Source organism: Daldinia caldariorum (genome assembly GCF_022478825.1).
Source record: "Daldinia caldariorum strain CBS 122874 unplaced genomic scaffold F4812scaffold_5, whole genome shotgun sequence".
Classification (NCBI taxonomy): Eukaryota; Fungi; Ascomycota; class Sordariomycetes; order Xylariales; family Hypoxylaceae; genus Daldinia; species Daldinia caldariorum.
In genome coordinates, this window is record NW_025953041.1 from 1,262,623 (window position 1) to 1,279,520 (window position 16,898).

Genomic DNA, 16,898 nt, shown 5'->3' on the forward strand with positions numbered 1-16,898 from the left:
TTATTTGTTCCCAACTCAAATCTTCATTGTGTAAGCACGGTGGCTTTTTAAACCCTTCCTTTTTTTTTGTTTTTTTTGTTTTTTTTTTTATTTTTTTAATTTTTTTTTTTTTTTTTTTTTTTTTTTTTTTTTTTCACAAACAGGCTCACGAGTGGCACTCTCACATTATCGAACCCCCGCGTGAGGTGATAGCCAGACCCAGCAGATAAACAATGGCATTCCTATTCAAGCTTGGCGCTATTGTAACGTGCAGGCTCCCCGGACGCAACACGGCAGATACCGTGTACTGTGTAATCCCACCACCCAATGGCACCAATGCATTAACGGCAAGATCAATCCTGGATCGGTGAGAATTATACCATGTCTATCGTCTATCGTCTATCTCGGCCCAGTTATCCAGGTACCCAGGGGTCAGGGTGATCGTGATAGGGCTCCTAGCCGAACATTTCTTATAAATTGTGACTGGGCGTCCCTCGGCTTTATTTATTTTTGTTTTGTTTTATTTTGTTTTTGTCTCTTCAAACTCACATTACACCCGGTCGTGACAATCGCCGCCTTCGCCATGTCTTCCTTCGTGCGGCCGCTGCTGCTTGTGGCTGCAGCATCTCGCGGATTAGCTCAGTTCGTGGCGCCGCCAACCTCTCTCAAAGAGGTTATTGGCCACGCTGGCGTTCCCGTTCGATACAAGGAGGTACCTGCGGGGACGTGCGAGCTGGATCCCAGCGTGAAGAGTTACTCGGGATATGCCGACGTCGGGGAAGATGAACACATCTTCTGGTGGTTTTTCGAGTCCCGCAACCAAGATCCTGCGGAGGCTCCCTTGACCGTCTGGATCAACGGTGGCCCGGGCTCCAGCTCTATGATTGGCCTCTTCGAGGAGTTGGGTCCGTGCCGTGTCGATTACTTCGGCAAGGTCTACAATAACCCCTACTCTTGGTCCAACGTGAGCAACTTGCTCTTCATAGACCAACCCACCCAGGTCGGCTTTTCCTACTCTAAGCCGGTCAACGCCTGGCATTCCGACGGCAACATCGTAGTATTGCCAGATGCCACATGTCCCGACTATGCGCCTGCTGGCTCGTGCGGGACCTATTCTTACCCGAATCTCACGCTGACTGCGAACTCCACCACCAATGCTGCTCCTAACTTCTGGAAGACCCTGCAAGGTTTCATGGGCGCATTCCCCAAGTACTCGCGAAACGGCTTTCACTTTGCGACGGAAAGTTATGGCGGCCACTACGGACCTATCTTCAACGCCTATATCGAGGAGCAGAACGCTAAGAATATCTCGGGCGCGAAGGAGATCCAGCTGGAGTCGGTCTTGATCGGCAACGGATGGTACGACCCGATACTCCAGTATCAAGCCTATTACAACTTCACCGTCTTTCCGGGAAACACGTACGACTACGCTCCCTTTAACGCGTCCATAGAATCCATGTTCTACAACAACTTGTACGGACCCGGGAACTGCCTCGACCGGCTGAAGGACTGCAAGGCCACGGGGTCGAACGACATCTGCCGCAGCGCGGACAGCTTCTGCGCCAACCTGGTGGAGTCCGTCTACGACAACGTGCTCGGCCGCGACGAGTACGACATGCGGGAGCTCGTGCCCGACCCGTTCCCCTACGGGTTCTACCAGGACTACCTGAACTCGGCGGAGCTGCAGGCTGCGATCGGCGCGTATACCAACTTCTCGACGTCCTCGAACGCCGTCGGCACCGCGTTCGACGGCACGGGGGACGACAGCCGGGAGATGGGCACGGTCGAGGCGCTCCGGTACCTGATCGCGAAGAATATTACCATCGCGATCTACGCCGGCGACGCAGACTACAACTGCAACTGGCTCGGGAACGAGGCGGTGGTGGAGGAGGTCGCGGCGCCGGGCTTCTCGCGGGCCGGGTACGCGGACGTCGTGACGAGCGACAACGTGACGCACGGGCAGGTCAAGCAGTCCGGCAAGTTCAGCTTCACGCGGATCTACGAGAGCGGCCACGAGGTGCCCTTCTACCAGCCCCTGGCGGCCCTCGAGTTCTTCGAGCGCGTCATCCAGGGCCGCGACGTCCGGACCGGAAAGCAGGTCGTGGGCTCGGATTACCGCACGCAGGGGACCAAGAAGAGCACGTACCGGCAAGGGAACAGCACGGTCCAGTGGAAAGTGCTGCCCGCTAACGCCACCTACGACGTCAAGACGAACAAGCCGGGTGGAGTTTGGCAGCAGCAGCAGCAGGCCGTGCTTATGAAGAAGAGCTTAAAGACACATCTAGGACGTCGTGGGAGGTAAGATCGAGAGTATCAATACAAGATGCTTCTCGGACCTCAGGTGAGACCTATATAGTCGTAGACTTAATAGTTTAATAAAGTAATCAACTAACTATCACAAGTAATTAGTATATTTCGTGCCTTGTTCACGTCGTCTTCAAGGCAATTTCGGATAAAGTGTTTTATAGGTTTACATACAAAACTCATATGAGAAACAGGTGATCAATAAGTCTCTACCTAATGTAATGTGTATCAAATCTAGAGTGACTTATCCAGCGATACTGACAAGATCTATAATATTCTCTCTATCCACCCGAGCTAATTAGGTACCTAGCTTTTGCTCCCAAGTCAGGTAGCCTCCCGCGAAACTACCTCCTATCTATGTTAGGCTAGGTTAGGCAGATTTCCCAAAGCGCCGCCTCGCAGCATTCCACACGCCCCTGGCACCCATCGCAATCTCGCGGCGCCCGTCGTACAGGGGGTACACGGCGACGGCGAGGAACGAGAAGAACTGCCAGGCGATGGCGACGGCCGTCCAGCCGCTGAAGAACGGCTTCGTGAAGACGTAGTCGCGGTACAGCGGCATCGGCCACGCCACGAACGTCACCAGCACCACGAAGACGAAAAACGCCCACGCGATCCGGTACCATCGCCGCAGCTCCGTGAGCGTCTCCTCGCTGAACGGGTGCTGGATCTGGTCCAGAGGAATGGCCCCGGGGCTGCTGTTCCGTGGCGAGATCGGCGTCGTTGCTTTGGGGGGGCTCTTTTCCGTGTCGCGGCTGGCGTGTTTGTCTGCGCTGTGCGATGACACCTTTGTCACTTCTTCCGACGAGGACGTCTGGGCTTCACGAGACAAGTATACAGGATCTGGGGGTGCGGGACGTTTTTCGTTATCTTTCGGGTTAGTGTATTTCTTCTCGTCGCTGATCGACGACTCGTCCGATTGTTCAGCGGAAGAAGATTCGCTTTCGGGGTCGATACGGAACTCGTCAGCAAGTTCGATGCGCAGAAACTCTCTCCAGTCGAACGTGTAGGGCTTGTATTTCGAGATCAGAACCGAGTAGATAGCCGGAGTGAATAGCGAGCCGCAGGCCCCGTATAATGCCGGCAGCCCAGCTTCAGTCGTCTGTAAGTTGATGGTGCCGTACAAAGCTTTAGCCGTACCCAGCCATATAGCCAGTCCGGTGAAGAAGCCCAGGACCGGAGATACAATGGCGGCGAGACGCGTCTGCCCGGACCAGCACAACGTCAAGGCTAAGGGAATGATACCCGGGCAGGAGAGGATGGGGCGGAAGTATCCGATCCAGGTCATGTCTGCGCCTCCGTAATTCAAAGCCAGAGAGATACCCGTGATGAAGATGGCATGGCCGACAACAGCCAAATGACTCACTCTCAAGAGTCGCTTATCGCTTGCTTTAGGGTTGATATAGTTCTTGTACACATCGAATGATAGAATGGAACTGACGGCAATCATGGACGAGCTGACGGTTGACGTCAAGGCCATGAACAGCAGCACGAAGAAAGCGACTATACCCTGGTCACCGATTAATGCCTTGACCGTATACGGCATCACGAGCCCGGCGTTAACCTCGGCGCTCGTGAAGGGGCCCGGGTACGATGGGAAAATAGGGGTGTTGTGAATGGCTCGCGCAGTGAGGCCAATAACAGTACCCAGACCCCAGGGGATCCCAAATATGGCAATGGCGGCCAGGTTATAGCCGGGGACGGTAGCTGAGACCTCGCTAGCGAAGGACTTCTGCCAGAAGGCCGTATCCATAACGACGAGGGCCAAGTTGCCGAACTTGAGGATCAGACCCCAGATAATAGCATCTTTAGACTTCATAGTTAGGAGCGATCCCTCAAAGTTCCCAGGGATGTAATTCTCGGCAGCCGTGGCCATCACTTTGTCATACAAGCCCCCAAGCCCGCCCACAGCCTCGTGGGTCAGGATCTTCAACGTGAAGTACATGATGAGGACCAAAGCGACGGTGGTGTGGATATAATCCGTCAGGAAGGTAGCTTTCAGGCCTCCTACCGCCGTATACAACACCACTATTTAAGACAGTAGATCAGCTTCGTTTTCCCTTTCGTCAATAATTCTAAAGCCAACAATAAGATAGACAAACTTACCGCCAAGGGGAATCAGAAGAGTAGCCGCGACGAAATGCATGCCCGAAATACCGTATATGAGCTGCGAGCCCGTAAGGATCATAGACGCGCACCCGAACACGTTGTTAGTCAGGTTCAGCACGATGAACACGACGTGCCCAACCCTGCCATATCGCATCTTGATAATCTCGAGCGACGTGTGTGCGTAAGGCACTCGTATCTTAGCCAGCACTCCTAGCGCCGCCATCAGCGCGATCTGGAAGCAAAGGCCAGTTGCCCACCACTTGAGCCACCCAGATTAGCATAACCTCTTTTTTATTCCCATTGGGGCCGCCGGAGGGGAGGGCGGTGGGAACAGATACTCACCAGAGGCACGGCCAGGCCGAACCGGTAACACATGGCGGCTGCAAAGACGGTTTCGTTGATCCACATCCAGGAGGAGAAGACGGCCGAGGCCGTAAGCCCGATGCCGACGGAGCGGTTGGCGACCATAAACATCTCGGAGGTGCCCGAGTCCTCGGACAGGTAGGCGCGCTGGATCTTGATGGCGACGAGGATCACGGCGCAGAAGGCAACCCCGAGCCCGATCAGGAGCCCGTACCCCGTGCCCTGCGGCACCAGCGTGATGCCGTGCACGCCCAGCTGCAGCTGCGACATCGTCGGAATAAATGACAAGCCCGGCACGCTTAAGCCAACTCGATCGGTACCTTTGTAATGCCTATATGTCGCCAGGCGATGATGGGGAATACCAGCAGCTTTGAAAGATAGAGCTTGTATTACTACTACGGCTTACCTCCAGACATTCTGAAGAAGGAAGGTCGCGACAACGTCCTATTTAATCGAACTTTTCCCTGTGCTACGTCCTCCGTTCTCGCCTCCCGTCCGGGATTCACCCCGGGCAGACCTCTCCGAAACCCCCATATTCGCGCGTGGTGACGCCGTGGGGTGGAGGGATTGCGTTATAGCGATTAGAGAGCAGGGGGATGGGGGATGCACAATCTGCAAGCCCCAATATGTATGTCTTTTATGTCTCTCGGCGAGATCCCGAACCTCTGGGGCGCGCCGTGCTAAGAGCCTGCAGAAGGGGGGGTAGATGGCGTGCGACGCGTGCAGGATGACGGAACAACCCTGGCGACACACAACATCCGCTAATGGCAAGTATTTGGCGAGACTGTCTAGTGATTGGAAAAGGGTACATCGACAAGCTTAAGAATCAATTGGCAAAAGAATAATGCCAAAAATTCAAACGTATTGGTATCATCTTTTTATTTGCATCTTGGCTCATTAAGTGAGGTAGGTAACTTGGGCCCGAAGTGCCAATAGAAGAGCATTCTTCAACCACTTATCCATTTTCATACTTAAGATACGTACCTACTATCCAACCTATCCTATTTTCTAGGGACTTAGCTGCTGGAAATAATCTTCTCTATCTCATCGGGGTCCTTGATCGCATCCGTTAGATTGATAGAGCCGTCCTTCGTGATAAGTAAGTTATCCTCGATTCTGTTTCATATGTCAGTCACTCTCAAGGAATTCTCGTAAAAAAGGGGGGGGACAGGTATATTCCACATACCTCACGCCACCGACATCCCAGTATTTGTCCAACACTTTCTCGTCGATAAACTTAGAGTGCTTAGGGTCCTTCAAGTAGGGCCTGATTATAAACTCACAGAAGTAGATCTGTTACCACTAAGTCAGTCGTACATACCTTTACAAGAGTAAATGTAAATGTAAACGAGGTAAGTATCACTTACACCGGGTTCCACAGTGATCACACTTCCAGCAGGTAGGTTCGCCCGTACTCGTAGATATCTAAATATCGGGTCAGGATCCGAATAGTTAGGGTGACCACCAGTGTCGTGAGTATCCAATCCGAGGTAGTGGCCTAGACCATGAGGGAGGAAAGCAGTGCTGGTTCGTGCTTCAAGAATTTCCTTCCTGTCTCCTTTAAGGACACCCAGAGATAAGAGGCCATCAATTGCTATCCGATGCGCTAATAGATGCACCTCGTCCCAGGACACACCCTCTTTTAGGGCGGCTATGGTCTCCGTTTGCATTTGGAGGACGATCTCGTAAATGGCTCGGGACTCTTCTGTAAATTTCCCGGAAATAGGAAAGGTTCTCGTCTGCGACCTCATTAGCTCCACATATTCTTTCGCCGGTAAAGGCCATGAAGAACCAAGTATTTCGCGCTAGGTAACTCACGATATCAGAAGCATAGCAATTCCATTCGGCACCAGCGTCTAGAAGTAACAGGTCTTTTTCAGCTAGATCTTTGTTATTATGCACATAATGCAGGGTAGCAGCGGCCCGTCCGCTGGCAACTATACTAGGGTAGGCCTGCTTCTTGGCTCCCTGGGCGATGCTCGCGCCCACGAATACTCCCTCCAGCTCATACTCGTTCTTAGCCTTTTTTACTCTTTCAAGAACCGCCTTGTGGGCGACACCACTAATCTCATTAGCCTTCTTGATGAGAGCGATTTCGTACTCGTCCTTGATGACTCGGCACTCGTCAATGGCTTCGCCTAGGACGGTAAAGTCTTTGTTGGTGAATTCTAGGAAGGTCACAGCATCCGAGATTCGATCGGCGATGGCGAAGACGGTCGCATTGGGCGCAGCTCCTAGCCTAGCTAGCGTAGGGTTAAGCTCGGTCGAGGGAAGGACAGCATCGACGTCGTATTTAGCCAAAGCTTCCTCGGGAGACAATGGCAGACCAGACCAGATAACCGAGTCCGGGTCTATGGGAGGGATGAAGAGGGTCGAATGTGCGGTTGCGATATCGTAGATGAAGAAGCAGTCGGCGACATCAACACCAGTCAAGTACATGAAAGCTCTCCGTTGTCTAGGTACATAGGTTTCGCGGTTAGCGTCGCCCTTTCGAAATGGTTAAATGCAGGAAGAGTTTACCGGAAAGGAACAGGCTCGTCGCTGTCTTCCAGTAGCTTATCCGACCGTCCCTCCAAGTATAGAACACCGGTAGCATCAGGGATCTTGGACCTGATATACTCGACTACGCGCTTCGCATGCGCCTTAGCTGGGTATTTCCCCTGCAGGATTTTCTCGACGTCTATATTAGCTTTAGACATTGTGGACCTCACTGTTGTTGTCGCTGTCGCTGCCGTCGTTATATGTCTACCTGTTGCTGTTGCGAAAGACAAGGAAGCTTTAGAAGCTTTAGAAGGTTTATAAGCGTTGCAAGTTTTAAGTGGGATGATTTCGCAATATGAACGCGGATGCGGGGTAGTTTGAATATCCGTCAAGAACTTCCGCGCCACACGTACTCTTATGCTACTTCTGAGAATTCCAAGGGAAACTGGGATCCGTCTTAAGATTCTCGTATCGCACATACCTAAGGTATGGTTAGAGCTACTTTCAGGCTAGGCAGGTGCAACTGGCACAGTGCACTGTACTTTATGTATTGCAACGCCAGTAGGTACTACCTCTTATCCGCCCGGTACGGCTATCATCGGATATTAAACTATAAATCCTTCCGGTCCGTCATAGCCTCGGGACCTCCCATCTTCCCGTATTTTAACTAATAAAACGTTGATAAGAATGTTAAAATTGTTAGGTAGAGTGGAGCTTTATCACTTCTCCAAACACAATGGCCTAAACTTTAGTAACGACCACCACCATCCCATCTCTCACCACAACCCTATTTAGATGCTGCCGCAATACAAACGTCCTCGCAGTCCCATCGTGGCTGTGTGTTGATATCGTACTTCCCACCGCATACATCGAGACAGGCGCAGCAAGACTTGTAGCACTCGTCGGCTTTTTCGTGGCAAGTTTCGTAGCAAGAGTATGCGCCCCGATAAAGATTTCCGGCGTCAGCTATCCAGTCCCATACCCGCTCCCCAAGCACGGGGGAGGAGGCTAACTTACCGCTCTACGTTCTAACGACGTTGCAAAGGTGAGTCCGAGAGCTGAAAGCTCATAAGAATAAGATATGCTGTTTTCATCCTGACAGTCCTTGATCAAGAGATGGAACGTGAATGGTAGATTGATTCAAGAATCTGGTATGTTAGGTAGGTGTGTGTTGCGAGCGTAGTTGTTACTAAAAAAGGGGGTACAATCCAAGCAGCGTACCTCCTATTCTTAAGTCGGTTTACAACTTCTTTAAATAATACCATAGAACATCCCTTCCGTCGTACTTTCCTGTCAAGCTATTAAGCATTTAAAAACTTATTTAATATAAATACAATTAGCTTCGAAATAGTATATGGATGTATTTGTCGGAAGCTTACCTCCTATACTCTGATCTTGCTGAGGCAAGGGATGCGACTAATGTAATTTATTCATCACAATAATTCGCAATATTTTAATTGAGAAAGAGGCATGACCTTATCCAAATATGTAATAATAATCTCAATGGACAATTTCTTGATATTAATCCAGGATAATCACTTACCCCTATTTTCATAACCCACACCTTGGCAGGCTGATAGTCGTAGCACAACTATAGAAAGCCTCAAAATGATTAATCAATGCCAGAGTAGAGTACTCAGTATGCTCTTCACAAGTAACGACGTTCGGGTATCGCATTTGAATGAGTTCGTCCACATACACCTCCCTTCCTCGATGATGCTCTTCCGAAAAAAATGCTTCTGACACTACCGCCATTATAATATAAACCCTAGATAAACGCGTCCTATGAGGGCGTAGAAAATGACCAAAATTATGTCGTCGAGGTCCAGGGCCTTCGTTCTTCCATTATTTCCAGCTGATGAATATATTTACCTCCCAGTCTCTATATAATTTTCCCCTATTCACAACATCTAATAGATTCCTCAGTCCAGATCCAAATATAAATGCTGCAGCTAGATATCTTCGATCCAAGTGTATGTACAGTCTGTGCCTGCATCAGTCTCTTTGCACTAGAGTGGTCGGGAACCCCGCGTGGGCTGCCTAAGAATCACGCGTCACGTAGGCACGCGTCGCGCAGCAACGTTAGGTACCTTCGTAGCCCCCCTCCTTACTAGGTATTCCTCATAAGTACAAAAATCATTTCGACTTGTACCCGCTGGTGGTCACATTGAATGGCCTCGAGATAGCCGCAAACCAAAATCTCTCTTGGAGAGCACCCCAATTCGAGCCCCACGGGGGGTGAGATTTGTGGGCGATCCCCGATATGTGCCTACACACAGAAACGACCCGTTCCCCTGCATCGCGGCGAGAACCCAAATTGGCGAGGAACGCATCTGGTCGCAAAGGAAATGTCCCAGAGATCGAAAGTAGGGAGGCGCAGTAGCCAACACCCGGGATTAAATATATGTGTTGGGCTGGGCCACAGGAGGTGTTTGTTATTTTTTTAATTTTTTTTTCTTCATCCCTCTTTTCTTCATCCCTTCCAGACTGCCGCCCGATGTATATGCGCAACATCGCGGTAACGCCTACGCCTAGAGGTATTCCTCAGGATCTATACTTTACCCCCTTTTCGGTGGCGCATCCAATTTCAAAGTAGGTATTCCATCATCTTCAGATTGAGCAAGCTTAAAGCCCACAAGGCCATGACCATGCTTCAATGTCTCCCAGTGGCTCTTGAGGGTATCCTCCCCTATTACCAATTCGAAGCCGGTTAAAAAGCAGAAGCTAATTTCCAGCCTCGCCAATTCAATCTCACTCACTCCACCAACCCGAGCGACCTTAGCGTGCGGATAGCTTAAATCCTCGAGAGCCTTCATCGCTACTCTCAGACCCGCCAGAAGTAGACGGTGGCAATTCCTCCGGGTAACAGGGATAGCTCGTTCCTCCACAGCGAGCCGGAAGATATAATACGACGTTGCAAGATATACGGCAGTCGACATAGGGCAAAACCGATGTATGCGGAGCAAATAGTCCTCGATACTGATCGGCGGAGGCTGTTTACTAAAGAATTTTCTCGTAATTGCGCCGTGCTGAAGATTGAGTGGCTGCGAATCAGCACCAATAACTATATACGGCTCAGGGGTGTTCTTGGGCGGTGAAGAAGCAGACGACTTTTTGAGATGGACACCATCAATGGGCTGGGTAGATGTCATCTGTCCCGGGGTCTGTGCCTGAGCTTGAGCTCGAGCTTGGGCTTCGGCCTGTTCTCGCAGTCGAACCAGACTCTTTTCCGAAAGAGATCTAACAATTTCCGCCTTCTCCCGTTGCATACTACGCATATTAGGAATGGTTGGGCTCGCGGGTGGGGGTGTTGGAGGTATATCGCCCGTAATGCGAACAAGCGCTTCGATACTAGCGCTGAGCAGCTTGAGAGCAGCAATTGGGGATAGCTTGAAGAGATCGTGAGAGGAAGGACTCGGAGCGGTATGAAGCGGCGGTGGCGTTCGAGCTTGCAGTACCAACTTCGGGTCTGCTGAGGGAATGGGAGGTGGAGGAGGTGAAGTCGGTGTCGCGCTGCGATTTTCTTCATCCTGCTCTGCTTTAGAGGCTGGAACGTCCGGCTCGCCGACGTCGCTTGCCATTTTACTTGACGCACTTTTCCTCCTCGTACCAAGTAGTTGATCAAGTTATCGCTTACCCGATGGTATCGTGAGAGGTCAACTCAAACGGTATAGGATGAGCTCGAATCTAACAATGTTATGGAAAGAGGTAGGTAACCAAAATCTATTACCGCTGAGAATTCAATCCAGCTTGTCGGTAGATAATCCCATATGCTATCGAGCTGCAGGCTCGCGATGTTTTGATCTCCGTTCCGCGACTCGACTCATGGTCTCGCATGAGAACAACAGGGTGAGCAGCTCAACAACAGCTACCAATACACACAATGATATACCGCAGGTCCCGGCTTGTCGGTCGACTTGTCAAAGGGCTAGGAGCTATATTTTACCCAACTTAATTTGCTAGCTGCAGAAGCTCAACAGATCTAATAGATCTGTTTCGACAAGGGCTGCGGAACCATATTGACAATAAACGCAGTAGCTAAGAGATGGTCGGTGGAAGCATCGCCACTCTTTTTGACACTGAAAAAAAAACCCTATGAAAGGCGGAATTGGCCGGATTCTATGCTAGTACAGTAATAGGCCGCGTGATGGGCGGAACTAGGGACAAAACCAAGCTCGAATAAGCGGCGGTCGAGCCGAAAGCCAAGACTAGATGGAGAAGCCAAAGAATTTAAGATGAGGGACCAGATTTTAGGGAAGAAATGATGGACCTCGGAGCAGCTGTCTGATTTTTAAGGTTTTCTATTCTTTCTCCTAGAACCTTTACCCCTGTAAAAGACATGGAGGTAAGGAGCCCTTAATAAAGGATTAGGTACATATTACCTAAAGCAGTCAGACAGTTAGGTACCTAGCTCAATGTGGTATTACACAATAGGTACTACTACATGTTATGTACTTCTGTTTAATTCCTCCTACACTAAAAGATTAGGTCTGGCCTCGGGTAAATTGGTGAATACTGTGTTAGTAGGTACCTGTGGGTTGGGTTTCAATTCGTTCCTGAAGGTATATGAATACAACACAACCTTGGAAGTTACGTCTAACAAAGCAAATAAGAGGTACCTACCTCTTAGCATTAGGACCAGTCCAGACTCCAGTACGTACATGAGATGAGGTACCTCCTCGTGTCAAGTTTAGGTAAGGATCTACCTTTAAGGGTCCGAAAGCACTTGCAGCTTACATGCTTTCTACAGGAACTTGTCCTGCAGGTTCAAAAGACCCGTGACCCTATAATCTGTATAACCGCCCCGAATTGGAAGACCACAGCTGTTACAACTTACCAGTAACCACAGCACAACCCCACCAACCCACTAAGAGGTTACCTACGGAATTGCATCCCACCCTAATAGCTATTTTGCGCTTATCACTATTGAATTTACGATGCGATACTACTCAATCTCCTAAGTTGGTAGGGTTGGACAAGAGAAAGCAAAGGACGAACAGAACTTGCCGAGGGCAAAGGTATGACGAAAATAATTACGAGTTAGCCTTTAAGAAACGAATCCCAAGTCCGATCTCAATAAGACAAAGCTCCGTGTCGAGGTGTAAGTGGCCCATTTCGAACCTCTATTATATGTTCCCTTATCTTGTGTTGCAAGAGAACTTCCGTGTGAATCGCCACTGTTGAGCAGTAACGAGAGGCTTATGGGGGTCATTGAGAAACCTAATAGGTTATGTCTTAGGTACCTAAGTACCTACCCAATCTATATAATTTGCTCAGATTCAGACAAATATGTGAGTATAATGCCAATGCGGAAGAGAGCGTGAAGTAATGGACAGGAACATGGGTGGTAGGCTTTGCGTGGTAGGGTAACATTCGGTATGCATCGCCGCCTTTTCGAAATTTTGATATAAACGACGTAAAGAAAAAGATAAAAAAAAAAAAAAAAAAAAAAAAAAAGAGAGAGAGAGAGAACTTGGTGAAAAAGATACTAACCTATGTGCTCACTTAACCAGCTGATACGAAGAGATTTTCGGAAGACACATATTCCACGGTCCAGAACTCGACGACAGGCTTAACGATATCCACTTGGACAATTTAGTCGATACGATCTTGCATTAGAGCTCTTCATTAACAGTCTCATTTCGTAGAATTTCATGCAAGGGGAAGATGACATGAAATCCCATACCAGCGTAGCTAAAAGATTGGCGCAAGTGACCGATTGTCCACAGGTTTATTGTATTGTACAGACTTAGATATCACCACCATATAGGTTAGGTATTAATGAACGGCCGCAACTACGGCCGCTTACTTCCCTCTTGGCATTACCCCAAGCTTACCACTGATCGACAATCTCTCCAACTCAAACCCCACGGCAGTCCATATGCGTTCTGCAGGACATCAACCCATCGGAGACCAGAGGTGGAAAGACAATGTATATACAGTACCTTGGGTGCCTAATACACCTAGGCCCCATCTCATAGGCTAAAAGTATAGGCTGTCAATCGCCAGCGTTGGCGTGGGAGGCTCAACGACTTAACGGCTGTCGTACTCCACGCGGAAACTAACAGGTATGACCGTGCTTCTCAGTTCACATCACCATCACCCATTGTGGTATATGTACCTAGCCTACCTTATATGAGGCCGAGTTATGATATCTCAAAAGAATAACGAGATACCCAACGTATCAGACATTTTCGCCTGCGCGTTCCTAGGTATCACATCGAAGCTGGTGTACAATACCTGCGGCAAGACCCTTAGTGCATGAATTACACGACCCTCTTATAAGAAGCCACCACGTAGGTATTCCCCGCCTCTGAAGGATCAACACAATGATTCTCCAAGAATATAAATAACTGCCTAACTTAACCTAATACATAACAAGTTACGCTTATAAGTCCAGGTGACGTTTCCAAAAATTCATCTCTCCCCTAGGATTCTCCGCCACGAAGCATATAAATCAGCACTAAATACCGAAACGTCCTCCCTTCCCCTCGTGGGGAAGGTATTTGGTAAGACACGCGACCATATCTAACACGAAAAGTAGGACATTGCTTTACTCATCACGAGTAGGTACCTGAGGTAGTAGAGAGACGTTATGATACACTTACTAGGTACCTAAAGTACATCTCAATACCCCCGTCAGAAGTTCAATATAACGGACAAGTCCCACCAATGCGAGAGCTTAGTAAGACGAGTTACCTCATATGCCTTTTGCTCAGATGGATTCACTTGGTCGAACCACCATCAAATCAGGCCACGATGGTGTGTATCGTTAAAGTTAAGATATCTAGCTACATGTAGGTACCTATCTTAATCAGTGTATTTCCGCTGAAACCCAATTTATATGAATCAATCTCTTCTATGAAAGGCACCTATGCTCTTCGTTAGTAAACTGTCTCTTTCATCGCTTAATCGGGACTCCCGTAGTCCCTAATCAATATATGTACCTAATATACGTCTTGAGTATTACATGTGACATAACCTAATATTCACTTTAGCCTTCGAGGCCTGCGGATATAGCTACTCCTATTCTGCCCATCACTGATAGTGTCACACATAGATCTGAGATTACGATCCAAGATTGACCTTGCAGTCCAAGACAGCACTCTGACCGCCCTCCACAGCTTTGATGGCATCTTTGATAGTACGCTCAAGATCGGCCACCTTGTCGACCCTCGCAGCGAACAGGTCGCCGCCAGCAGCGGCCTTGGCAATACCAGCGTAGTCAGGAACGGGGTCGAACGAGATGTTGATTTCCTCGTTTGTTGCAGTCGACCCTAGGCCGTTCGGATGCACAAGAAGCATCGACTTTCGAGGGGCATTCCATCCTGTTTTTTATAATTAGTTTCATCTACGATTGGTTTCATCTACGTGTCTTCTGAAACTCTTGAAAATGCAATTGAGAACTCACCCTTGTTGTTTAACACGATGGTCAACACCGGAATGTTGTAGCGCTTGGCAATCCAGTAAACGCTACCAGGGACGGAGAAGAGGAACGTGCCGTCGCCCACAATTTGCACGACGAACTTGCCTTTCCCACCGTTTTCTGCGTCCGTTGCCAATTTGATGCCCAGCGCGCCGCCACCAGACCATCCCAAGCCACCTCCACCACAATTGATCCAAGAACCTGGCAGTTCTGGCTGAAGATTATCGTGCACGAATGCAGTATTTGTTACCGCTTCGATAGCCCAGATAGTATCTTGCGGGCACAGAGAGCGTAGGGTTTTGCTGAGATATCCAGTGCCGAAGGTACCGTCATCGGCCGGTTTTGCATTGGATGCTATAGTATCTAGGCGTTGTTTGTATGATGCCTGAAGGGCATCCCATTTCTTCGTGGCAACAGCCGCATCGATGCTTGAAGCCTTGCTTTTGGCTTCGGAAATAATCTGCTGAACTGCAAGTAGAGGGTCCGCGCGATATCGGTGTTGAGCTGGTACGTAAAACAGTGGCATGAGCTGCTTCAAGGGGTCAACATCAATATGGAAAACTTTTGTGCCATCCTTCGGCTTATTTAGCGTCGGGATCCAGGGTACATCGCAATCTAGTATGACGATCGCATCTGCTTTTTCTATCCAGGGGTCGATACCAAATCGGAGGCCTAGCCAGGCGGGGTGGGACGCGGGGAAGCACATATCACTACCGCCGGTATCGAGTACGCGCAGCCCCTTCACGGTATTAGCTAACTCTACAAGAGCGCCAGGTATTTTATGGTTTCGACCCGCGTATCCTGTGATAAGCAATGGGTTCTCAGCACCGAGTAGTGCCTCTGCAATTTCCTGCGGAGCAGACGGTGGCAACCCACCCAGCTCTACCGCGTCCCAGACTCCTTGGTCAAGCGAGTATGGGTTAAGTTCCTCTTCCATCACTTCTCTTGCGCCCACTAGATGCACAGGGCCTTGAGGTGCACTTGTAGCAAATTGCAAGGCACGGTTAACCATCTGCTTAATGTTCTTACCCGTCTTAATTTCCTCTGCATATCTACAATATTGGCCGATGATCTGGGTTTGATTAGGAACGTTCTGAATCCAGTGGATATACTCAGTCCGCGAACCGCGCATCTCTCCCTCCAGTGTAAATGGGCTCAAGCCCGCAAAGACGAGGACTGGAGCACGTCCGGTGCTAGCGTTGTGGACTGCGGCTCCTAAGCCCTGTGTACCGACATCGACGTGAACAATAACGCATTGTGGCTTGCCTGTTAGACGTGCGTAGCCGTCCGCCATTGACATCGCTACCATCTAGTCGCCCTGTGTTAGATTGAGTTGTTTTTAATTGGCTGCGCAGATGCAAGCAGGTTTCCATTGCATCTCATCTCACGAGTGCACCTTAACTTTTTTTTCTTCTTATGAACGTACCTCATTTGGGCATGTGATGATACGAGGAAATTTGCCCTTAGCCTCCCGCTGTCCCTTTACCATAGCTTCGATGATACTAGGATGATCCGAGCCTAGGTTGACGAAGCAGTGGGTGACACCGGCCTCCCATATGGCCTCGAAAAAGGCAAACGACGCTGTATACATGACTGGCTTAGACGTAGAGGATGTGCGGAGTTGTTGTGGTTGTTGTTTTTGTGGTTGGTTGAGTACGTCTAAAGCACTAGACTGTTGTCGGGTGCTTTTAACAGCTCCTCGAGACCTTGAAAAGGGCTGGGTAAGTGCTTTTGTACTATATGATCTAGCACTGACTAGCAGAGACTTTGAAGGGTCAGTTGTAGAAACTGAATCACTATACAAACGTGTGCTACGTCGGTAGGTCTTATTAACATGGCGTTGACACACACTTGAGCCACGACGGTCGAGCCCATTGGCTACACCAGCGCAAGCCAAGTTTTTGCCGAACAATCCCCCTCCGTACCGATTGCATGCGCTATCGACAGGTGCGGTTTCGGTCCATGAAGTCGGGATGGACAGGTGAGTGGACAAGGGTCCGGCAAGTCGAGGGAGATAGGAACAAGGTGGGACATCATCTACCCGACATTCCCGTTGCGGGGACACTGGGGACGATAGCGCAGACGATAGTGCAAACCATAGTGAGGGTGGGGAAGTAAAAGGACGAGTACGAATAGGATAAGGGGTAATAATGGTAATATGAGGCGGGGGAGGGGCTAAAGACAGGGATGAGTACTTGGGGGTTGGCTTCCGAAGTCCGCCTCGTCTGAGCATATT

General features: G+C 49.6%; 5 protein-coding genes across 5 annotated transcripts; 1 reads left to right on the forward strand and 4 right to left on the reverse strand.

Moving 5' to 3' along the window:
• Window positions 1-330: 330 nt before the first annotated feature.
• F4812DRAFT_423166 (alpha/beta-hydrolase) lies at window positions 331-2,377 on the forward strand. The gene has a single exon (XM_047933740.1). The coding sequence runs from the start codon at window positions 563-565 to the stop codon at window positions 2,279-2,281; it is 1,719 nt and encodes a 572-aa protein (XP_047791779.1). The 5' UTR covers window positions 331-562; the 3' UTR covers window positions 2,282-2,377.
• Window positions 2,378-2,428: 51 nt separating this feature from the next.
• Window positions 2,429-5,334, reverse strand: F4812DRAFT_330628 (Sodium:solute symporter family-domain-containing protein). The gene is made up of 3 exons (XM_047931558.1): window positions 4,735-5,334; window positions 4,390-4,651; window positions 2,429-4,311 (listed from the first exon to the last, which is right to left on the reverse strand). The coding sequence occupies exons 1-3, from the start codon at window positions 5,023-5,025 to the stop codon at window positions 2,654-2,656; spliced, it is 2,211 nt and encodes a 736-aa protein (XP_047791780.1). The 5' UTR covers window positions 5,026-5,334; the 3' UTR covers window positions 2,429-2,653.
• A 437-nt stretch (window positions 5,335-5,771) lies between these two features.
• F4812DRAFT_450608 (peptidase M24, structural domain-containing protein) lies at window positions 5,772-7,454 on the reverse strand (the record flags this gene model as incomplete). The annotated part of the gene is made up of 5 exons (XM_047936107.1): window positions 5,772-5,871; window positions 5,942-6,048; window positions 6,123-6,494; window positions 6,574-7,210; window positions 7,276-7,454. The coding sequence occupies 5 exons, from the start codon at window positions 7,452-7,454 to the stop codon at window positions 5,772-5,774; spliced, it is 1,395 nt and encodes a 464-aa protein (XP_047791781.1).
• A 2,118-nt stretch (window positions 7,455-9,572) lies between these two features.
• Window positions 9,573-11,234, reverse strand: F4812DRAFT_331220 (cyclin-domain-containing protein). The gene has a single exon (XM_047931559.1). It carries the CDS (start codon window positions 10,815-10,817, stop codon window positions 9,795-9,797), a length of 1,023 nt encoding a protein of 340 aa, XP_047791782.1. The 5' UTR covers window positions 10,818-11,234; the 3' UTR covers window positions 9,573-9,794.
• Window positions 11,235-14,304: 3,070 nt separating this feature from the next.
• F4812DRAFT_450609 (thiamine diphosphate-binding protein) lies at window positions 14,305-16,253 on the reverse strand (the record flags this gene model as incomplete). The annotated part of the gene is made up of 3 exons (XM_047936108.1): window positions 14,305-14,564; window positions 14,648-15,971; window positions 16,089-16,253. The coding sequence occupies 3 exons, from the start codon at window positions 16,251-16,253 to the stop codon at window positions 14,305-14,307; spliced, it is 1,749 nt and encodes a 582-aa protein (XP_047791783.1).
• Window positions 16,254-16,898: the final 645 nt, after the last annotated feature.

What these genes read in the sequence shown, in the direction of transcription:
- F4812DRAFT_423166 (XM_047933740.1), top strand. Translation starts at nt 563, where the DNA reads ATGTCTTCCTTCGTGCGGCCGCTGCTGCTTGTGGCTGCAGCATCTCGC.
- F4812DRAFT_330628 (XM_047931558.1), bottom strand. Translation starts at nt 5,025, where the DNA reads ATGTCGCAGCTGCAGCTGGGCGTGCACGGCATCACGCTGGTGCCGCAG. An exon ending in TCGGCCTGGCCGTGCCTCTG is followed by an intron (nt 4,652 to 4,734) that starts GTGAGTATCTGT and finishes GGGTGGCTCAAG; the next exon opens with TGGTGGGCAACTGGCCTTTG. An exon ending in TCTTCTGATTCCCCTTGGCG is followed by an intron (nt 4,312 to 4,389) that starts GTAAGTTTGTCT and finishes TGTCTTAAATAG; the next exon opens with TGGTGTTGTATACGGCGGTA.
- F4812DRAFT_331220 (XM_047931559.1), bottom strand. Translation starts at nt 10,817, where the DNA reads ATGGCAAGCGACGTCGGCGAGCCGGACGTTCCAGCCTCTAAAGCAGAG.